The sequence below is a fragment of the Chionomys nivalis genome, chromosome 8 (genome assembly GCF_950005125.1).
Source record: "Chionomys nivalis chromosome 8, mChiNiv1.1, whole genome shotgun sequence".
Taxonomy (NCBI): Eukaryota; Metazoa; Chordata; class Mammalia; order Rodentia; family Cricetidae; genus Chionomys; species Chionomys nivalis.
Window position 1 is genome coordinate 77,156,355 of NC_080093.1, and position 24,533 is coordinate 77,180,887.

The window sequence follows — 24,533 nt, forward strand, 5'->3', positions numbered from 1 at the left end:
CACTGTTAAAAATAATGGTGGAATATGAAGAATAGGCTTGGGGCTCTACCGAAACGTACTAAACACTACCAACTTTTTCTTCTGCTGAGCACTGAACCCAGACTTCCCACATTTTCGCACCACCCCTGAGCCATAAACCCAGCCCAAGCCTGTATTTGTTTTTCCCTGTATCTTATGTTTGTCATTTTTGCATATGGTATACATTGGGTAAGAATCCCCCCAAAGGCCTGTGTGTTAAAAGACTTGCTGACCAAGTGGGGTCCAGTGACCAGAAGTAGTCATTTTCGAAGGCAACACTGGGATCCTGACTGCTCCCTGTTTTTCTTTGCTTCCTCCCAGCTATGAGGCAAGCAGGGTCTAACTTCACTCCAGAGAGACATGATAGCATGGTGTGTATGACAGAGTCAGGGGCTGTTCCCAAGACAAGAAGACAACTAAAACAAGCAACCATGTTCTGAAACCTTCAGCCAAAATAAAGCATCCTAAGTTGACGGTCACAGTGGAAGGAAACCGACAGCGCCATTCTCCTGTCTTCCTGCTAAAACTCAGCCTCAAAAGCTCCAGTTCAAAATGTCTATTTTGTTGGACTGGACAGCAGGCTCGGCAGTTGAGAGCACTGGCTGCTCTTCCAGGGGACCCAGGTTCAGTTTCCAGCACCCACATAGCAACTCACAACTGTCTAATTCCTCTTCTGGCCTCTGTGGGCACCAGACACCCACATAGTACAAAGACATACATGCAGGCAAAACACTATATGCATAAAATAAAATAATTGTAATAGAGATAAAAATTTTATGATGGAATATGTACTATAAGATATTACATAATCATCTTTTATTTGTAGCCCTGTTTATTTAGTTATCTAAGATACTGTCAAATGTTTCTTTGTAGTCTTGTTTTGTAAAAAAAATTCAAATTTCAAAGAAATTTATAGAAATGGTTGGCCATTTTGGCTTAACTACAAGTACCATGGGAAACATTTCACAAGCTTAGTAGTGGGAAATTGGTATTCTTGCTGTATAATTGTGAGCTGAAATGAACTGAGTTATAGGATAACAGAAAGTTGAAAATCTATTTAGTTCAACACAATGTTAGTCTGGCTTTTCCTACATCAACTCTTCACCCCACTGTTTCTCCACCCAAACTCTTACTAGTGCAATGCAGTTCTTCCAGATCATTAGTGTTTCCTTTGGGAAGTCAGATCCTCCTTTATGAAGGAGGGAAAAAAGAAATATATTTTCTTTACCTATCACAACGTCATGACTAAAGCTGTATAATAGAGGTTAATAGAAGGCTAATATAAGTTTATTAATATGTTTGCATAACACAGGAGACTTCATGCCAAAGGCTAAGAATATCTTCAGGTAACACCCAATGCCTATAGGGAAGACTTCCCTACTTTACTGTAATTTTTTGGTTTTGGATTTGAGGGGTGGAGGGCAGTTGTGTAGACAATGACTGAGGATAAGAGTCTGCTCTCATGGCAGTAGGGAAGGGGGTGGGACTTGGCAACACCTATCCTTTCAGGTTTGTGTTGACTCTTAACAGGGTAGGACTTTCCGTGATAGTCCTATTTCCAGGAAACGTAGGCCAAAGAATTCTTGTAAGGCCTGCTTTATGTGAAAGGTAGGACACAATGAGAGCAATCTCCCTACTTCTTTCAGCTAAAAATACACAACACGTAAATGTGGCGTATTTGAAGACTGTGTAGATAAAAGTTTCTGTATCACCTGGTCCCACAGCCATTCAGTCCCAAATAAACACACAGAGGCTTGTATTAATTATAAGCTGTTTGGTCTACTGCTCAGGCTTATTTCTAACTTGCTTTCACAACTTAAATTAACTCATAATTCTTATCTATGTTTAGTCACATGGCTGGGCACCTTTTCTCAGAATGACATTCTCATCCTGCTTCCTCTGAGTCTGGCTGGTGACTGCATCTCTGCCTTTCCTCTTCCCAGAATTCTCCTCGTCTGGTTGCCATACCTATACTTCCTGCCTGGCTACTGGTCAATCAGCATTTTATTAAACCAACACAAGTGATAAATCTTTACAGTGTACAAGAGCATCCTCCCGCAGCAGTACTGTAGCTGAATTCTTCTAGTGTTGTGCTATGTACTTTCTGATGATTGTTTCGAAAGGCATGGGTGCACTGTCAGAAATCTGAGCAGAGAAAACAGTAGATGGGCTGGTATTCATTTGAGGAGAACACTTCTAGGTGTACAGAGATGAGGGACTGAGTGGGTTGAGGTTATGGGTGTCAGGGAACTGTAGGATTTCCTTCAGGAAACTTTTTCTGGGGCTTTGAATGTGACTGAATGTGACTGTCTATCATAATGCAGGATGACAGTATGCCTTCAGAAAACCAGTCAAATATATACATTTTTTTCCAACCAAAAAGTGCCCACATACTTTTTAGCCACTAGCAGCATCCTAGGCAGAACATATCCCAGACTATCCAGTTGCATGTTACTTTTGTGCTAGTTTTCTCTATGTTGAGTCTGCTCTTATTTTTCTACCCAAGATCAGCTGATCAAGGTGAACTAAGAACCAAGAGTAGGGTATCCGACGCTCATGAAATAAAATCCTTCACCATGACCTTCTTTGAGGCCCTTGTTTTGATGGAAAGGGTCCTTCTGGCTACGGAATACAAGTTAAGCCAGAATAAATGATCCCCAAACAAGCATCCATGAACTCATTTAACAAACATCTCTATCGCAATGCCTTGCTTATTTACGTCAACAAAGAAAAGACAGGCAAGGACCTGGTCTTCATGGAACTTGTTTTTCAGCAGAGACAATCAGAAAGTTCCCAAGCAAGTGTTCTGCAGACGAGCCCAGATGAGACACAAAGCAGAACCTAGGTTCACTATTGAGGTTTATGTTGGGGTTAAGCCCCACTAAACCTCTCAAGATTAGAAGGATCACTATAGCAGGCAAGCCTGACTAATAAAGTCTGAGGATACATAAAGTCCCTTTACCAGGCCCCATTTGTTCTTCCTGTGCTCTCCCCAATACTCACTTGATGCTTCCCTTTGATGTTCCTAGCTGTCCGCAGGTTTCCAGTTTGCACACCCACACAGACATAGTTAGCAAACACTTGTTTTTCCACACTGATGCCTTCTCCTTCCTGGCATGCACAGAACAACACATGACCCAGTCTAGAAGCTAAGAAAATAATCTTGGACTTCCCACTCTCCAGAATTGTTCGGTAAATAAAGCCTCATTCCTTTGAAAATGGTTTTGTCTTCCATTTCCTCCCTCACTTCCTTTTCACCCCATCTGCCTCACAACCTGTGATGCTAGGGATGGAGCCTAGATCTTCACACATGGGGATGGGGTGAAACGGACTCATCTTCTGTAGCCCTGGATAGCCTTGTACCTGTTATATCCCCCTGCTGGCCTTGAACTCTCTGAAATTCTCCTGCCTCAGCTTCTAACTGCTGAGAGTATAGGTGTGCATCCCACCTTTGGGATTGCTTTGATTTCTTGAGACAGAGTATTCCATAGCTGAGGCCAGCCTTGAACTCCTTATCTTCTTGTCTCTACCTCTTTACACTTTTTGTTGTTGTTGTTCTTTCGAGACAGGGTTTCTCTGTAGCTTTGGTGCCTGCCCTGAAACTAGCTCTTGTAGACCAGGCTGACACAGAGATCCACTTGCCTCTGTCTCCTGAGTGCTGGGATTAAAGGCTTGCCTCTACCTCTTCAGTGCTGGCAAGATCACATACAGGCATCTGCCACAACACTCAACCCTCCTCCCTTTTTAACATGGTTGTTGTTATGAGTAGTTAAACTTAGTTTTCAAATTAGGCTACAACTTGCAGGTTGACAAAGAGAAAAAGGTCAGATCCCCTCAAAACAGGCTGAGTCCCAATGTGAGTTGATAGCTAAAGGGATGCTCTCAGGTAAAACCTTTATGAGGATGAGTAAAGCATCCTGGGAGGAGAGAGGGATGCCAAATAAGAATATTGCTATAAGACATCTCTTGCTCTACCTGGGTGCAGCAGGGAGTTCTAGACCACAGTGGCTGGAGCAGGAGCTGGTACAGGAACCTGTGATGGTTAACCTTGATGTCAACTTCCCTGGGTCTGGAATCAACTAAAAGACATGCCTCTTGATGGGTCTGTGATAGCATTTCCTGAAGAGATGAATTGGAGGGGGAAAGACCCTCCTGCGTGAGGGAGGCACCATTTTGCAGCTGCCCTCATGTATAGATCTGAGGAGGAAACTGTTCCTTTTTGCCTGCCTGCCTTCACTCCTTCCTGGTGAGAGCAACAGATTTGCTGCTGCCTCCAGCACAGCTGCCACAGCTGCCAGCACCACCACTGTAGCTGCCAGCACTGCAGCTGCCAGCACTGCAGCCGCCAGCACTCTAGCCACCACAACCACTGTAGCAGCCACCAAAACTGCTATCATCTATAGATAGCAAAGCTTCCAATGTAAGAATCCAAGAATCCCCCCTGCCTTCAACACTAGGGAGGGCTTGCTGAGGTGTCTATCCTAGTGGAATCAGTAGATGCTGGTTCTCAACCTCTTGAATATGCGGACCGCCACTGTTAAACTACCCAGAATACAGCATGTAAGTCAGTGTGCTAAACCCTGTGTAATATCTATTCACTCTATCAGTTCTTTTCCTCTACAGAACACCACATATTACACAGAGCACTGCAGATTTAGTTGGTAATCCCAGGACTTCTTGTACCCAGGTCTTTTTAGGATCCTCCTACCTCAGTGCTAACCCCATAGGAATGAATGTATACAAAAAGGAATTCCTTTTGTGGAATTAAGGCAATTTGTGCATGGTCATAGGGATGTCTGGCTCAGGATGAAGAGTCAGCCATTGTTCTATGCAGCAGAGTGTTAGTAATCAAATGTGGGAGTCATAGCACAGGTGCAATTTAAGTATGTTTTCAGAGGATGTCAAATGTTAAAACTTTTTTAGATCTACTTTATACGTACGGGTTCCTTGACTACATTAGGTCTGTGCACCAAGCACGTGTGTTGCCTGATGCCTGAGGAGGTAAGAAGAGGGTGTCAGATCTTTAGGAACTATATATAACTGGAGTCAAAGATGGTTGAGCCACCATGTACTTCCTGAAACCAAACCTGGATCCTCGGCAAGAAAAACAATTGCTTTAACCACTGAGCCACCAATGTTTAATTCTCCAGCCCTGATATTAATTCGTAAGGTGCCTTAGTTTATTGCATAAAAAGTAGTAAGTGCTATAATTTACTTCTTAAAAAATTAAGGAGCCTCACTGGCTTTACAGACAAACATTTCAAGGTGACTTCCATTGTTCCCATCTTAGTGAGAAAACAGGCCTAGAAAGGTTTAGGACTTTTTCCAATCTTTCTAAGCTGTTAAGTTTTAGAGTCTAATTTAAATTTTTTATTTACTTTATGCAATGGGAGTTTTGCCTGAATTTATGTCTGTACATCACTCGCAGGCCTGACTCCTCAGGAGGCCGGAAGAGGGCATCAGATGCCCAGGAGCAGTAGTTAGGAAGGCTGTAAACTTCCTTATGGTACCGGACATCACATCTGCGTCCTCTGCAAGAGCAGCAAATGCACTTAGCTATTGAGCCATTTCTCCAGCCCTGGTGTCTAATTCTGAACTTTACTTTACCTACAAGTCTTCTTTCTTAAAATCTGTATTAGCCAGTTGAAGGTTGTCACTATCAGCTACAACCCTATCGCAACGAGAAGAATTAGCCATTTTAGATTTAAAATACTTTTGTATTTTATGACCTTATCCCCACTCAGTACGGAGCCCAGATATGCTAGGCAAATCCACCACTAAGATACATTTCTAGCCCTTTTAGTATTTTTGTTTTATTATGTTTTGAAACAGGGTCACACTAAGTTGTCTAGGCCGGCACAGAATTCATTACGTAGCCCATTCAGGCCTTGAACTAAAGACCTTCCTACCTCAGCCTTATGGGTAGCTGATCTAAAAGACTGAGCCATCTTTCTAGACCATGAACTGTGTTAAGTCAAGTGGGCTTGGATATGATCACCATGGAGTGACACGTATTTCTCTTCAGCTTGTTTTCAAAGTCAGCTGTAGTCAGTCAGTAACTAGCAGAATAGAGATAACACACGTCATTTCTGCTCTGGGGCCCTTACCTTTGTTGAGTTAAAGATGCCCTCAGTCACTGGGTTATGGGTTGCTAGTTGAGACACCCATCCAAACTGTTCTTGCATCTCTTTCATCAGATGTGTAATGTCTTCCATATGATACTGAACCATCCAAACAATCTGATCATATTGCTGAGTGGATATGTTGACTAATTTCAGAGCCTCAAGGAATTCAGGTACGTCAGGGCAGTCTAAAAAGGAGGTAAAGAAATAGTGAAGAAAAGGTCCAGAAACTTGGAAGTGGTGGTGTAGGCTTAAGACCTAGAGTTCTTAGTTAGCGCTTGTTGTTTGTAGTAAGGAATTATTGCTGATATCACCTTCAAATGAGACTTGGATTAATGAATTGTTATTTATATGGTTTTATAGAGCAGAAGTGGGTGGATAAAGAAAAGAATTTTGTGTTAAAATCTCACATGCCTACCACCTATATTTTAAGGGGAGCAGTGATTGGGGTGTGGCTCAGGACTAGACTGCCTGCTGGACAGTGCAGAGTCCTGCTGACCGTTAGCCCTTTGCCCAAAAAACTCGGCTGAAGCCGAAGCCTCTGCTTTGCCCCTTCCACAGCACATTCTCTCCATCCCATGGGGGGGTGTAAATATATAAGCACAAGTGGAGGTGTGAGAAAACGGAAATTTCTATAGTGAATCTAGTTAAGATTGGGACAAGAAGGAATAGTAAAACAGTGAAAATCATGTCTAGTGATGTTTGGAAAAACATTTTATCTTACATGTACAATATTAAATATGATATTATAACTATAGCCATGGGATTATTCGTAAAATAATAAGATTTTCTAGATGTACATAAATATATTTTAGATAGGCATTCTTCATATCTTTCAAAGATTATAGAATATGGCATTTTAAATGTTTTAATAACATAGGGCTTTTCATGACAATGAGACACGTCTGCTCCTGGCAGCACCAATCTACTTCAAGAAGAAGATGGGCATTGAAGAGGCACCTTATGGAGTTTGATAGCCATTTGGGCAAGAAACTGCTCTTGCCTGGACTATTGTATAAACTGGACACAGAGAACCCGCAGAGAGAGGACTACTGAACTTGCTAAAGGTGAGATGGTCTTTCGGGGTTCCTGATTCATGAAAGAGTCTGCGAGATATTCTGCAGGACACAGCAGATAGTGACTGAACTGCCTTTGATTTTCCTGCTTCATGGAAATGTCTCTGGATACTATGGACCTGTAGGCCGAAGATGGATGCCCCAACGGTACAGAGGAACTTTGGGTGACTGTCCAGGCAGCGAGATGTCTCTGTGACTTCTAGAGTTTTGGAAGTTTCTTACTTCTTGTTTACTTAGGTAATATTATATCCTTCTGGAGTCTTTGATGGAGTTGAAGAATGGTTAGTTATAGTTATAGTTTTCCTTTGTTATGATAAAAGATAAAGTAGATGTAAATATTGTAACTGTAATTCTTGCTTTCTGTTTTGTTATATGTAATTTTGCTATGTTAAAGTTAAAGCCTTCCTTTTTTTGTTTAAATAGAAAAAAGGGAAATGATGAAGGAAGGTCATTGACTAATAAAGAAACTGCTTGGCCCTCATAGGTTAGAACATAGGTGGGTGGAGTAAACAGAACAGAATGCTGGGAGGAAGAGGAAGTGAGCTCAGATGCAGGGCAGCTCCTCTCAGAGCCAGACGCAATGCAGCCAGCCGCCAGGTCAGACATGCTGAATCTTTCCCGGTAAGCGCACCTAGTGGTGCTACGCAGATTATTAGAAATGGGCTAAATTAATACGTGAGAATTAGCCTAGAAGAGGCTAGATATAATGGGCCAGGCAGTGTTTAAAAGAATACAGTTTGTGTGTTGTTATTTCGGGGCATAAGCTAGCCAGGCGGCCAGGAGCCAGGTGGGAATGCTGCCAGCAGCTCCTTCAACAGCTGAGTGAGAAATAGTTTGCTTTTCATGATATTTTTGTTTTTGTTGTATGACCCTGGCCCAGGACCTCCTGCATACCCTTAACTATACCCCCAGTCTAAGCAGCGTGATTAAATCAAACAAATACTACACTGAAAAGTTAAATAAATTAAAAAAATATTTTATAAGTTTCAGTATCATTCCGTGTATGCGTACATGTTTATTTATAAGGAAAATATTAGAAAATGCAGAGAAGGGTGTGAAACTCATCCTTAACATTACAACTCAGTAGTAACCTTGATTCTTATTATGGTATATCTAGTGACATCCTATTTCTAAAAATCATTTTTTATTTTGAATTATGTGGGGTGTCAGGGGTGTTTACATGCACATGAGTGTAGATGCCCATGAAGACTGGAGATACAAGTGCTGTGAACCATTGGATTTGGATGCTAGGAACCAAACTCAGATCCTCTACAAGAGCAGTTAGCACTCTTCAGCACTCAGCCATCTCTCCAGTCTCTCTAATGACATATAAAAGTCAGTGTGTCTTTTATATCACTGTGTTCAAGAATAGGAGAATTCTGTCCTTCCTCATTTCTAAAGAGCTACATTGGCCAAGATTCACTCGCTGTTGAAGGGAAGAGGAGAGGCAGCAGAGAGGATAAAGGTTCCTGTTGATTGTATTGTGACTCTTCCTGTTGGTAGAAACACTTCAGCAGTCTTTGTTTTGTGAGGAAGCTGAATGCAGGAGCTTTATAACTTTGCAATTAAAGAATCTCGTCTTTCCTGAACTTTGATTTCATTAACTTACCCTATTTAGATTTAATTGTAAACAAAGCCTAGAATCACCTGAGAGAACTGCCTAGATTAGATTGACCTTTGGGTATATTTTTGGGGATTATACTGATTATTATTTAACGGAGGAGGGCCCAGCTTACTTGGGTGGCACTGTAGCAGGCTCCCAGACCTTAGCACAACTATTTCCATGATGGAAGTATCATTCAGACTGTAAACTCTTTAGTAGATAGCACCACCTGCCAAAATGAAAACAATGACCTAATCCGTCAAAGTCCACAGTTCTGGGAAACTCTAAATATACTAACCTTGAGTTTTAGTTTCTGTAGTTCTGCTTCTGGCTAACTGTCCTTGTTAACTGAAGTATGACAACACAGAGCATGGGTTTTGTGCTTAAGAGCTCAACCCAAGAAATGCTCACTGGTGCACCACAATTCCAAATACCTATTGTAGCTGCAGGTCAGCTACTAAAGACTTTCAATGTGCTTACACTCATGTCAGAGCAGTGTTCTTTGGGGGATCCCTTACTACAGCACCATCGCCTGGGCTGTATGAAGAAAGCTAATCAAGGTCCCCGAGAGATGGTTAAGAACACTGGCTGTTCTTCCAGAGGACCTGGGTTTGATTACCAGCAATCACATGGCAACTTACAACTGTCTAGAACTCTACACTCAGGGAATCCAATATTCTCTTCTGGTCTTTGCAGGCACCAGGCATGTGTGTGTTACACAGGTATACATGTGGGCAAAACATCCATACATATAAAATTATTTTTTACATACTTAAACATAAAACTAGTTAAGCATGAGGCTGTAGCTGGTTATAGTAGTGCATGTTTTAATCCCAGCAAAGACAGACAGATCAGTGTGAGTTTGAGGCCAGCCTGGTCTATATAGGTAGAGTTCCCAGGACAGCCAGGCCCTCATAGCAAGACACTGTCTCAAACACACAGACACACACACACAACAACAACAACAACAACAACAACAGAAAGACATAAGGTCATGAACAAGGTAGCAATCAGCATTCCTCCACGGTTTTTGTTCAAGTTCTTGTTTGAGGTACTGCTATGACTTCACTCAATGATGGTATCCTACTTACTTTTCTATTGTTCCAGTAAGAAGACACCATGACCAAGGCAACTTATAGAAGCATTTAGTGAAGGTTTGCAGTCTCAGAGGGTTAGAATACATGCCCATCATGGTGGGGAGCATGACAGCAGGTGGCATGTTGCTGGAATAGTGGCTGAGTCTTTATACCTTTGTCCACAAACACGAGGCAGGGAGAAAGCTAGCTGGGAATCACATGGGATTTTTAAACCTCCAAGTCCACCCTCCAGTGACATAACCTTCTCCAAAAAGGCCACACCTCCTAAATCCTTCCCAAACAGTTCCAACAACTGGGGACCAAGCATTCAAATATATGAGCCTGTGGGAACCATTCTCATTCAAACCACCACAGAAAGACTGGAATCTGCTATAGAAATAAGCCCTTTTCCCTCCTTAAACTGGTTCTGGTCAGAGTGTTTTGTCCCAGGCACAGAATGAAACAAGAACAGAAGTCGGAACGGAGAGCATGACTGTTGCGGGGATGACTTGGTCATAGCTCTCTGTATCTCTGGGCTATTTTGTTGGAGGGCTGTGGAAGATTTTGAAACTTTGGGTCAGAAAAGTGGTTGAATACTCAGAACTTAACGGGCTGTTCTAAAAGGAGCTTAGAAAACAGTAATGCTGAGAAATGCACTGTCTGTGAAGGCCTGTCTTGAGTTTCAGAGGGAAGTGAAGACTATCAAGATCTGAGACACGGGCCATCCATGTAATTTCTGGCTAAGAACTTGTATATTCTGATCGACTGGGGCCAAAGAATCAGCTTTGATTAAAAAGAAAGCAATGCCATTGAGTGAAATTTTCTGTTTCATTGGGGCAAAAAAAGATTATCACCTCAGAATTTGTACACAGAGTCAGTCTAAGAGGAGCAGACTATTTTTTGAATTGTCAGGGTGGTATTTATTTTGAGACTACAAAGGGGTCACAGAGAGCTTCAGAGGCTTGGCCCCATATGGAAGAGTTAGACTCTCTGTACAGAGGCTGGAAGAGGTCACTGGTAAAGGTTCAACCTCATTTACAATGTAAACCCCTGAGTTATTAGAGATACCAGGACCATGAGACATTTGGCAAGGACAGCAGTATTTGTGGAGTGGAGCCCACCTAAGGCTACAATATGAATTATGTGTGCACAGCAGTGTGTGTGTGTGTGTGTAGAGCCCACCTAAGGCTACAATATGAACTATGTGTACTGCCCATAGATCTTCTGGAGTCAGAAGAGTGAGGGAGTCTCAGGATTTGGATTCACGCTGCTGGACTCTCGTCTTGCATTGACCTGATTTTTCTTACTCCTTTGTTCTTCCCTTTCGGAACAAGAAAGTACTCAACTTTTTAAAATCAAGCCCACAGTTCAGAAACTTTGGAATTTTAAAGGGACACAGAGTTTTTAAAGAATGCAGAACTTGGGGCTGGAGAGATGGCTCAGAGGTTAAGAGCACTGGCTGCTCTTCCAAAGGTCCTGAGTTCAATTCCCAGCAACCACATGGTGGCTCACAACCATCTGTACTGGGATCTGGAGCCCTTCTTTGGCGTGCAGACATACATCGAGGCAGAATGTTGTATACATAATAAATAAATAAATAAATCTTTAAAAAAAATACAGAACTTTTAAAAGTTAGGTTGTGTTTTACTTTATGATATTAATGTGAGATCGCAGGGACAAGAAAGGAAAGGTTAGAGCCTGGTTATCTACACGTTACCTCTCACTTCTATGAGTTTTCCTCCATCAGGGGATTTCCCTTTTCTTCGCAGCAAAAGGAAGTCGACCTAATTTGCTTATTGTTTTTCTCATCTGTAAATGTTTGTGTTTCTTTAATCTTTAATCATACATCCCAAAGTACCCACTGTGGATGGAACTGATGAAAATGAAAGGATTGGTTTACGTACACTGGCTGAGTAATATTTGTAAACCTTTATCAGGAACACCTGTAGATAGAACCAAGTGTGCAAAACCAGAGCTGGGAGCTGCTCAATTGGTAAAGTGCTTGCTAGGCAAGCATGAGGGCCTGAGTCAAATCTCAAGAATCCCATTTGAAAATGTCAGACATGGAGGTGCACCTGTAATTCCCACATTGGGAAGGATAAGACAGGTATATAGCTACAGCTCACTATCTGGCCACCCAGACTATTTGGAGAGTTCCATGTCAGTGAGAAACCATGTCTCAAATAAAATGAAACAATGCATGCAACCTGTGAAATAACACCTAAGGTGTTATTTGATCTCTGAATGCACAGGTTTATGTGTGCTCATGTGCCCCCACACATGAACACAGCAATGCACACACATGAAAGACATGATAAAACAGTAATTATTTACCTTCAGATAGGTCATTGTGACAATTTGGGCATCTTCTGTGAAATTTCATACATCCAGATAAATTCTGGTTAAATTCCTCGCACATTCCTCCATTTGGCTCAGGTAACATCTCTGAGGCAGGTCTCTCTGACCCAGCTCTGAGGGGAATACAACAATCATGTGTGAACACTACGGGAATTTCACCATGCAGGGCTGGGGAGAGGGTTAAGTCAGTAAAGCACTTACTCCACAACTAGGAGGACCAAAGATCCCCAGAACCCTTGAAAGAAACCAAGTATGGTAGCCTATGATTTAATGCCAGGGCTGGGGAGGTGGAGACCGGAGAGATCAGTGGGCTGACTGGCCCAGCTTGCACCGCCTTCTTGCTGAGTTCCAGGGAGGCAGTGCAGGTGATCCTGGAACTGGAGACCAGTCAGGGCTACACAGTGAGAGCCTGTCTCAAATACACAAAACCCCAAAACACAATGAAATAGAAAAACTAACAAAAACAAGTAGGGTGACTCCTGATGAGCAATTCTCTCCCACACGTGTATGCAAACCTGAACGGACATTAAATAAAGAAATTTATGTGATAAATAAGTCAAAATTAATTAAAATTTTAAAACTTTAGAAGCTAGGCATGGTAGCCTATATCTGTGGGATGTCTCCTATATCACAAGAGAGGTAGAGGCAAAGGATTAAGAGTTCAAAGTTAGCCGAGGTGAGGGTGATATAGTAGTCAGGAGAATAGTAGCATAAAGAGTTAAAACAGAAAAATCAGTAGCCTTTATCAACAACAGATGTACCAAGAAAGAATCAAGGAAACAATCCCACAACATAGCCTTAAAATCAACCCACACCATAACCTTAAATATCAGTCAATCTTGGAATAAATTTCACCAAAGAAGTGAAAAGTTTACAATGGAAACTTTAAAACACAGCAGTCACACTCTGTGACCTCTAAGTCTGGAAAGACCTCAGCTGTCTTTACAGCACAGAGCTAGAATGTTTTGGGTGTCAACAGCTATGGAATATTACTCCTGAAGCATGAGTTTCTTCCTGTGCAAACAACTATTCTGGAATCTGCACAGGATCTATGCCTGTCCCAGAAAGAAATCTGGATGGATTGCCTGCCTCTGCTCTGCCAGCTTTTGTTTACTGATTCCATTCATAGAATCAAAACTTTAGAGCTGGACAAGACGGCACATGCCTACAGTTCGAGCTCCTCCAGGGGCTGAGGGGGAGGGGACTTTACTAAAGCCAAGGAGTTGAGACAACCCTGTGTAACATAGCAAGACCCAACCTCAGAAAACAAAACTACAAAACACAAGCCCCGAGAAAAGTTCATAAAGTTGCATGTCCGACACACATGAGAATGACTTCCAATATCCTGTCTCCAGCACTCATCTCATTATACTCTGGCAATCAGAGAAGGACCATGGCTGTAAAAGTGGAGCGAATGCAATCAGCAATGGTGTGGTGGCATTTCACTTGTATTTTAATAAATGAAGCTTGTCTGAATCTCAGAAAAGTAAACAGCCACACTGGCCAGCCTTACACACCAGGCAGTGGTGACACACACCTTTAATCCCAGTAGCCACACTAGCTTGCCATAGAATCCAGGCAGCAACAGTGCATGTCCTTAATCCCAGAGCAAGAGAGGATTATTAAATGGGAGGGGACAGCTCTCAGCCTCAGTCTCATTCTGAGGTTTCCTGGAGGTAGGGTCACCAATTTTTGGACTGAGGTCGAGGTAAGAGTCAGTGACTGGCTGCTTTGCTTTTCTGATTTTCAGGTTGAACCCCAATATCTGTCTCTGAGTTTTTATTAATCGTGCTTTACAATGTCATCAATTTAACTTGGCATAATCCCTATCCTAGAGGCTGCTGCTCTTTTGTAATTGAGTGTGGCACTGCCAAGCCAGAAGAATACTATGATTATACATACACTAATACAAAGAGGAAAATTTCATTCCATTTCATACATGGCTCACTTCCTGAAGTGGGGAGGAAAATCCAGGCCAATCAAAGAATTTACTGGGCAGAGCACATCCTTTATGGGTCACCACCCTCTGCGAATTTCTCTGCCTAAAAGACAGCCAAAGGGCGTAAAAAGAAAACGTGCCAGTTCTGCAGGCCACACATGGATAGGGCAAAAGGAGACCTGAAGGATTCAGAGGAGGAGAAGCACACTGACATAAGGATGGTGTGCACATCTGTAGTCCTACCACGTGGAGACTGCAGCAGGGGAATAACGGACTCAAGGTCAACCTAGGATACATCTCCAGAACAGACTTTTACCATGAATCACGAGACAGGGAGAGAACAGTGAAGCTAAGTGTTAAGGCGCACATCTGTAACCCAGCCCTTCAGTAGTGGAATAATCAGGGTCAGATGTGGTGGCTACATACTGAATTTGAGCACAGCCTGGGCTACATGCAGAACTGAGAGGGAGGGAGGGAAGAAGGGAAGGAGAAAGAGATTCAAATGCATGATTTCTAGGATAAGCTATAAAAGAAGACTGGAGTAAACGGCTGTAATGCTATAATTGAAAATGCAGTTAGGCATGTCTATTGGAAGCCCCCTCAAAGGAAGACACATAAAATATGACCCTTGGCATCAATGGGTTTACTATCTACTTGGAACATGCCCACAAACAGTGAATTCAATGCAAAGTCAGGGCTTCTGACTTCTATTGGAGTTACAGAGTATAAGGATAGGGGAATAAACACTGCTGGGTATTCTAAACTATAAACGGTGCACACTCAGGTGGTGATATGTAGCACTGGTGTTAGATTCCAAATCATAAAAGAACAATGTCAATCATTTCCATTTTAAAAATTAACATAATCTACAAATCAAGATGGCTTGGATGTCTTAAGACCCTATAATGGTGAGTTCCCTTTTCCTCTTACCTATTTTTCCACAGAGGACCAAACAGGCTGGCAAGCTGTATAAAATCTCATGCAGTTACTGTCCAGACATGGCCTGCATCCATCCCAGGAATCCACAGAAGATGCCTGGCATAACTCTTCTTCTTCCTCCAAATGTTCTTGCACTTCATTCATGAGTTTCAGGGCCCCCTGGTTAAAACGTAAAAGCACAGGATTCATTTCCGTTTCCCGAGTCTATGTGAACCTTAGTTGGTTTCCTCTTCTAAGTGTATATTAGCACCAGGGGTTGCCAGATCAGCTCGGTTGATAGGGTGCTTGCCTTGCATTCCCAATGCCCTGGGTTCAATCCCCAGCACCATCTAAACAGGCACGGAGGCACAGACCTATAATCTCAGCTCTCAGAAGGTTGGAGAAGGAGGATCAGAAGTTAAGGTTATCCTTAGGTACCTAGTAAGTTCAAGGTCATCCTTTGATACATTAGGACCTGGTTTCAGCAGAAATTAAGACCCTCTAAATGGCTTCAGTTTTCATCTTCACCATCCTTACTGCTGATGGATCTGACACACTGATTTCCGTTTGATAAAGAGTCTTCTGAATGAGCCTTTACTGAAGGTTATGAAAATCTCATTGTTCGCTCATTTGTCCACAAGTATTTATTGAATAATTACTGCATGATGAACATTGCACTAAATGTGGATGAGCCAATAGTGAAGACATCATCCCTATGGGGAACCACCGTCATTGCCTTCTGAATTCTCTATCCGCATGGCTTACCTATGAGGGATACGAGAGGTTGGCTGTAAGGCTTAGACAACTGATATTTTCGGGCCGGAGAGATGGCTCAGTGGTTAAGAACATTGCCTGCTCTTCCAAAGGTCCTGAGTTCAATTCCAAGCAACCGCATGGTGATTCACAACCATCTGTAAAGAGATCTGATGCCCTCTTCTGGCCGCAGACATACGTGCAGACAGAATACTGAGTATACTGTATATATAGTAAATAAATGTTATTTATTTATTTATTTGTTTGTTTGTTTATTTATTATGTATACAAGTTCTGTCTGTCTGTATGCTTGCTGGCCAGAAGAGGGCACCAAATCTCATTACGGATAGATGGCTGTGAGCCACCATGTGGTTGCTGGGAATTGAACTCAGGACCTCTGGAAGAGCAGTCAGAGTGCTCTTAACCTCTGAGCCATCTCTCCAGCCCCCCATAATAAATAAATCTTTAAAAAAACTGATATTTTCTTTCATTTAAGCTTCCTTAAATTATTGTATTGTGTAAACACTGCAAGACAGCACAATTCTTGTATATATTACAGTGATTGGCTTCTTTCTTCTTGTCTGTATTCCAAATGCGCCCCCTTGTGGTGCTATTTGTACTTAGCTAGGGCCTGTTACTGTTGGTAAGGAGCCAACTGCAATGACAACTGTCTCAGTTCTGTCCTGTACCCTCCCTGATTTGACCCCTGACCTTACTGCACACATGAACTTCTTGCCTGAGAAGGAGTTCCGGAGAATGAGGCCTATACCAGGCTTCATGAGACAAAAAAGCTCTCAGGTGGAAAACAGGTGAGAGAAGTTTTGTTTTTAAAACCATTTTATTTTATACCTTTGTTTGTTTGTTTTCTGAAAAAGGTAGTCCAGGCTGGCTCTGGTCCTCCTGCCTCAGCTTCCTATGTGCTGGCACTATGGACATTATAGATCATGCGTGTGTGCATGCACACATGTGTGTATATGTGTGGTATATGTAAATTTATGTGTTTGTATGTGTGCAGATGTGTGTGGAGGCTGGAGGTAGAAGATGGGTGTCTCCCTCTACTGCTCTTTTGATCCAGTTTGTTCACTAAACTCACAGAGATCTGCCTGCCTCTACATACTCAGTGCTGGGATTAAAAGCATACCACCACTGTCCAAATTTAAGAGATTTATCTTTTTTTTTTTTTCAGGTAACTTTTTGAGTACCCAAACTTAGAGTCTAATGCAATCGATTCTTGTGTAATGAATAAAATGTTAGGAATAACATTTCTACTAGTTGCTGGGATTTTTCAGGACCTGAAACCCAATTTGCTTCCTTGGTCCTCGCAGGAATTTTCTTTTCCTAGTGTTGTGGTAGGTGGCTTAAGAAAATAAGAACAACCGTCAGTCAGTGGGTCCCACATGCTCACGCTGCTGGCTTCCTCAGGTTCATTCAGATCAGTGTTGGAGCAACATGTTAGCTAACAGCTTTAACCTCAACTTTCCTAACTGCAGAGATCAAAGTGTGTTTGACCTAGATGTGTGAAGGATTCCAAGAGATGATGTGTTTTGTATTAGACGTTTAGTGTCACTGTTCCCAGACGGTCAGACTATAAGCCCACCAGGGAAGAACTGGCATGGGGCCTTCCTCACAGTCCTAATGAGCAGCTGTTTTAGGCTTCTTCACCATCTTTGGATTGCTGCCAAAAGGGAGGGCTTCAGCTGCCAGCTGGGCCATCTCCTTCCTGCCTGGTAAGCGACCATTACACAGGTTTGCGGTCAGCTTGGCAGCTTCTGCCCTCACTGCTTTGTGGATTCCCAGAGATCACAGTGCTCAAGAATGATAAGATGCTAGACACTGTCTGGAATTCATCTGCTCCAACTTTATAGGAACTTAGGTAAAGATACAGTTGTGCATTGGAATTCCATTGGTATTTCTCTTAATTATGCATGTGTATGTGTGTTATTTGTACACACGCACATGTATGGGGCCCAGAAGTCAATGTCAGATGTCTTCATCCAGTGCTAGGGTTTGGTCACATGCCACCATACTTCTGTGTTGCTGCTCTGAACTCAGACCTCCAAGTTTGTGCAGCAGGCACTTTACCAGCTGACTGAGCTATCTCTCCAGCCCCCATTTGTGCTTTTTAGTTAATCATTTAATAAAGGGGAGGTTTGATGGAAGAGAAATAGGGTGCTGTTTGTGCATGGATCTCAGCTCTTGCAAAATGAGAACAATTCTGGCAGTGTTGCGCAGCATCCTGAATATAATCAATACTACTACACTGTACTCAGAAATGATTAAGACAGAGGTGGGAGCAGAGCTCCATCATAATGTGTGAGGTCCTAAATTTTATCCTTAGCACTACAAAAAGGAATTTAAAAAGAAAAAGATTGAGACGATAAATTTCACATAAACATTTTTTCCCAAATTTCAATTTCTTTAAAAATAAAAAGTAACTGTGTTAATTAATTTATTATTGCAATTTATTTATTTTTGCTTTGTGACAGGAGTCCCTCTTCTGTGGCCCAGACTGACTTGGAACCGAATATTTAGATGGTCTTGAATTTGTGGTAATCCTTTTGCCTCAGACTCTGACACCACCTAGACTTTCCAAACTATTCTATTACAGTTTTTATTTCTGTTAATTATGTTGATTAAAAGTAGTATTAAAATATAACCTCTTGAAAATATTTGCTTTGAATGTTCTATTAATTGTTACTATTATTAAACTATGAAGCGTGTAGTATAGTTCTATATAATAGTTAAGGAATATTTTTTCACATCTTCCAAGGATACTTGGATATAATATTTATTTTTTATTGGAAAAATACATATCTGGACTATAGCCATATATAAAGTTGTTTGAATTTTAAAAATAGATTGGAAATGTGGCTCAGTGGTAGAGCCCAGCATGTATTCTAGCCCTAGCATCTCAAAAACTAAAAATAGAAAAATAAAATGGGACCAGGATGTAGCTTAGTAGTAGAATCCCCTGTTACAACCACTGGCAATGCTGATATAAATGTAGAAAATGGGCTAGGCCAGTGTGCTATTTAATACACTCTGGTGTCTGTGAGAACGCTGGCAGACATTATGTCTGCAACTCTATGAGGAGCCAGAGGTAGGGGTCCCTGCATTCCATAGGTATTGGCCAGGAGCCAGAGGTAGGGGTCCCTGCATTCCGTAGGTATTGGCCAGGCCTCCCCTAGTTCTCTGCTTACTTTTCTTCTAACTATAATAATGAGGACCCTTCTCAGAGGACTCAAGTGTACTAATGCATTTTTATAGAGCTGCAGCTAGACTAACTCTCAATTTTTTCACCTCTGTTTACTTGCGTGTGCATGTGCATTTACGTGCATGTGTGGGTACAGGTGGCCATGGTGTGCACGTGGAGGTGAAAGGAGAACTTGTGAAAACCATTCTCTTCCCACTGAACTCGGGTCATCAGGCTTGGTGGCAAGTGCTTTTATCCACTGAATTATCTTGCTGACCTGCAATTCAACTAAGTCTTAAAAAAAGAAAGGTTAGGGGGCTTTAAAGGATTCTTGGGGGAAAGAAATCTAGAGGGAAAGCCCATGGATCATTTAAGTGCAGTGGTCAAGAAGTAGGGCAGACTGACTGTCCTTCATTATAAGCTCCTTATTGTGTCAGGGTGACAGCGGTGCTCTCATAAGATCTGCAAAATCCGATGATATTTTCTAAAAGCCAGGAAATGTACTCAAGTGTACTCAAAATGTAGAGTTCAAAGCTGGGTGTGATGGTAGATACACATAATTCTAGCACTTAGGAAATGGAAAGGTTGATCAGCCTCAGTTACAGCCTGGGTTACATGAGACCCTGACTCTAAATAAATAAATAAATAAATATTAAAAAAGGAAAATAAATATGGAATTCTTAACCATCCTCACCCTAAATATATTTAGGAGTAGTGTCTAATTATTTATTTATTATTAGTGATAGGGACTAGAAATCCTTGATCTAATCAAGACCTCTCCAAACACTTTTGACTTCTCAGCTTAAATGAGACTAAAAGTGAAGAATTTGGAGAAAGCAGTCTTCTTAACTAGGTATCAATCCCTAATCATTGTGTTCTAGTTACAGTGGAAATTGATTAGACAAGAAACGTAAAGCTTCCTGCAGCTTCTCCAATCTAAACTGCTCTCCAGAAATATGCTGTAGGGAAGGAAGTCACTCATGAATTGCACGTATTGTTGTGATTGCCGTAGCCTGGAAGTGCTAAGAACAGGTAGTTTTCAGTGATGGCGCCTGCCTTCTTCTTTACATTTCTTCAAGGTTTCCATCACTCATGCCTGCTCCATCTCTCTCCTTTCCATCATGATTTTCATCTGCCTAGCGCAAATCAAAGCCTTCTTCACCTCTCCTCCTGTATCTATCTCCCCCGCCTCTAGAAGACCTAGAAGACATGTTTGAGGTTTCTTTTAACTTTACTAGGAAACAGTAACCTCGCCAGTTTTTTGTGCCCCCTAAACAGCAGCTGGATTGCTCTTGTACAGCCTTTTAACCTAAAGCGCTTCATGATGCATTAGCTGACAGTTGTCTTGGTGACCTGCCTTCTGATTGTCACGTGAGAGCTCCTGAACAAACCTGAGCTTATCTGATCTCAGTCTGGTCATTTTCCACAAGCTCTGTTTTCCTTTATCCACTTTTCTCTATCACTGGGTACTCAGGGATGTTTGTATTAGAAAAAAAATGGAATTTCATTTATAGTTTATATGAAACATTCAGAAGAGGACTTCAGTGAACAATTTCTCTTTTTCAGTTTAAATTACCTTCCAAGAAGCCATCAGACTAAGAATGTATGTTATATAATACAAACATAGTAACTTTTAAGTGTAGCAACTCAAGAGATTATAGAAAAAAGTTCTGAGTTCCTAGTCTAAATGTGATTTTATGTCACATAAAGCCAAATCTGAATTATTTTCTAAAAGAAGAGAAAAGAACTTGTTATGGGGATGGAAAGAGGGCACAGCTCTTTTGTCTTAGCTCCATTCTAGACATGACTAGATAGGATACTGTTAACACACCCAGAGGCATGGATGATGAGAGAAGCAAGAGAAAGAAGCCGCTGCTCAGTCTGGAGTGTCACCTTAAGACCACAGGTGGTAAGACAGGACCACTAACCAGAAAGAGCAAGGAGCAGGCATTGCTGACAGCACTGTGGAGCCACCACGCTGCCCCAGAGAGCCTACATCTGACTTCTCACTCCTGAGGAAGCATCCTGGAACTTGTTGTTTGTTGGTTTTGTGAAGTTAGGGATCTAACTCAACCCTGGCTATACAATAAATTTAAGGACAGTCTGGAAAATGACTAAGGAACAAAGTAAAACAAAATAAAGAAGGAGGTTATGCATACGAGTGTATATACATGTGTGCACACACAAACCATCTATCCTAACCACGTGAGTAAAAGCACACGGAAGCATTCACACTCCAGTAGCAAAGAGGATTCTTTGTTATAAATACCTATTGTCTTTACAAACCAAAAACCAAAAGCAAGCTCCTTGTAGAAACGGCTGTCAGATCATTTTGAGAAGGTAAATAAGATACCTAAGCATTTTCAGGATAATGCAGAGAAACTCCTGCGACAATACTACGCTGACTCTCAATCTTTTTTTTGACAATATGTGCCATATAAAACTCAATATTTGAAAAACTTAAAAATTTAACCTAGATGAATGATATATGCAGCCTCAAAGGGAAAAATAAACTATTAAAAGCACTGAGGAAAGTTTTCACTTCCACCAATGGAGAATAATTCATACTCCTTCCATCAACTGTATCTACTCATATATGAAAATACCTTTGATCTTTTACCTATGGGTAAGCTGTATAAATATATGCACTTCATTCACAAGTGAACACACCCAGGATAGGAGAAGGAAGACAATCAACTCTCTCAGAAGTGAGGCGTCCCACAGTGTATTTCCAGAAGACAGTTGGAGCTACATCTTCTGAGCCTGCTTAATACTAAGGCCTGTGAAGTGCAAACTTACAGAATGGAACTGCTAAAAAAATGTTGGGAGGGAGAGTGACTTCTCCCTGCGGGGACCGGCTGGATCCCACAGGCTGCAGGTCTCCTCCTCCGCAGACGCCTCCCTCTCCCGCCGAGCAGGTGACCGCGGGTCCACCGCGCGCCCCGTCCACCCGGAGCCGGAGGATGCGCGCTGGAGGCCGAGGGAAGCGCTGCGCGAACCCGACCGCGGGAGAGCTCACACCGGGCGGGCGCCCCATTCTCCCCGGCTGCGCCCCGCTCTCAGGGCAGGAGGAAGGGCCTTGGCGGCAACGGCCGCTCGATCAAGTTCTAACAAAGATGCATCGGTTGTCATTGTTGACATTAAAATAGTACCAGCGCTTTATTTATATATTTGAAAATCAAGTATATGAGACTTTTAAGGCGCTTTTATTTGAATTGTTTTTCTTTTCTTTTCTTGGTGGATAAAGTGTTAATAAATCCATACTTGGTCTAGGAGTTCCAGAGTACTCAAAAACCCAAATTCCCAGACAGAAAAAATGGCAGTGAAGCATGAGCAGTATCATGGAAGACAAGTACTGTTTTGGCTTCACTCTAACTGGCTCTCATAACTTGATGTTGAAATGCATGTAGGCAGTAAGTAAGCAGTGTGGTCACGGGCCGACAGCCGCACAGTGATAGGTCCTCTTTATAGATGGATCACTTCTGTTTTGACGTAACGTGAGTTTCCTCAACGTTTATACTGTCTTAATTTCTTTTTTATGATTAGAGAACGGCAATGGGTTGATGATTTTCCTTTGCATCAAAATGCCTGTGAAGGAGATTTAGAATTACGAAGCCATCTTCTCAGTGAGGGATTGCAGTCAACCAACTAGATAATGACCACTGGGTACCCATTATGCATGCTGGTAACTAAATTATTCTTTTTAGGAAAATTAAATTCATAATATTATTTTTTTTAATCAGAAAACTCTTCTCATTCCAGGCAGCATCTGTGCCATGCTTGTCTTTTGAGCATTCTATTCTGATGTTTTGATAACTGTGTGTATGCTGCTGTTCATAATTGCCAAGTCTACCACAAGGAAAGCACTGGCAGTCTTCTCAGCCATAGCAAGCCATACGGAGAGATGGCCAATAGTTAGTACATGTCAGTGCAAACTGTGATATTGCCCTTCCTGATACCAGTGTTTGGTATTACACTGGTTTATTCCTTATTAAACATCAATTTAAAATTGATGCTTGTTAAGTACATGGGATTGAGCCTATATCATGTTAGAAAATTACCCACTAGACGCATGATGTGAAAGACAAATTGAATAAATAAAAAGTAATAAAATATTATTCATTTAGATCTTTCAGAATCTAAGGTGTCGAGAAGCCTAGCAAGCCCTTCTTCAGAGATTCTTAGAATCACCCCCTTCTTTTTTATCAGATGTAAGGTTGGAACACAACTGGGGTTTGTTCTTTGTGTTCATTCCCGGTGTATATACCTCTTGGCACTGTTCCTCTTCCCACATAATAATGCTGCTTAGCTGAACTGAGTTCTTACTTCATGGCATAATGAACTGTTGGAGACTGTTGTACACAGACGTCATCATTCCATTTTTATGAGATTGCTTGTAATGTATTGTTTTGAGTGATTTAACTTTTGTAAAGAATACTACATTCTTCTGTTGAGAATTCTCTGTTTATATCTGTATCCCCTTTTTAACTGGATTATTTGGTATTTTGATGTCTAATTTCTAGAGTTCTGAGATCAGCCCCCTCTCTTATATATGGTTGGTTGTCCCGCGCAACCGTCTCGCCAGCAAGAACGACGTGGCACACACAGGATCCTTCTGCAGAAAGCTTTAATGCATCTTGAGAGGGAGAGCATAAGCTTACAGAGCGGAGACCCCAGAGGACCAAAGCCCAATCCTTTTATAGGTTAATAGTCCTCGCCTCCGACGTGTCACGCTCCGACTGGTTGCAGCTCGTCAGCCCATATGACGCCACGGGAGAGGCAGAGAATAAGGGATGGAAATTTCAGTTGGTGCTGCCGAATGCAGGCGCCATCTTGTAATGGAGTATGCAGGGGCGGCTCCCCACAGTTGGTAAAGCTATTTTCCCATTCTGTAGGCTGTCATTTTGTCTTATTTACCATATTCTTTGCCTTACATTAGCTTCTCAGTTTAAAGAGTTTCCATTTATTAATTGTTGCTCTCAGTGTCTGTGCTACTGGGGTTATTATATTTAGGATGTGGTCACCCTGTGCCCATGCATCCAAGTCTTCTTACTTTCTCTTCTATCTGTGGTTAGTTTTATGTTGAGGTCTTTGATCCAGTTGGCCTTACTTTGTGTATGACAATAGATATTCTTCTATATGTTGACATCCAGTTATGTTTCAAAACATGTCATGAAGCTTCAAAAAAACTCCATCCTATTCCTTTGTTCTCAGAAAATTGGAGTTGAAAGGGGTTTCTTTATTATTATTGAATATTACATTGTTGTTGTTGGTGGTGTTATTGACCCCTGTTCTGTAGTCTCTCCTATCGACTTGAGAAAACCAGGTTCTCAGTGGCTCATAGTCATAACATTGTGGATAAATTACATAACTGATTCAAACCTCATTTTTCTAGTCTGATACAATTACCTCTACCTAACTCATACTTTGTTGTGAGAACTCCATTAAATAGCTGAAAAAGAAAGGTTTAAATGTCA

At 41.8% G+C, this 24,533-nt stretch overlaps 1 protein-coding gene across 1 annotated transcript; it reads right to left on the reverse strand.

Moving 5' to 3' along the window:
* Positions 1-2,976: 2,976 nt before the first annotated feature.
* On the reverse strand, positions 2,977-22,093 carry Clul1 (clusterin like 1). Its single transcript, XM_057778738.1, is given in 7 exon segments — positions 2,977-3,129; positions 6,126-6,328; positions 12,230-12,366; positions 14,405-14,478; positions 15,135-15,296; positions 20,114-20,256; positions 21,856-22,093. Coding segments are annotated over 7 exon segments (1,110 nt in total).
* Between the last annotated feature and the right edge of the window lie 2,440 nt (positions 22,094-24,533).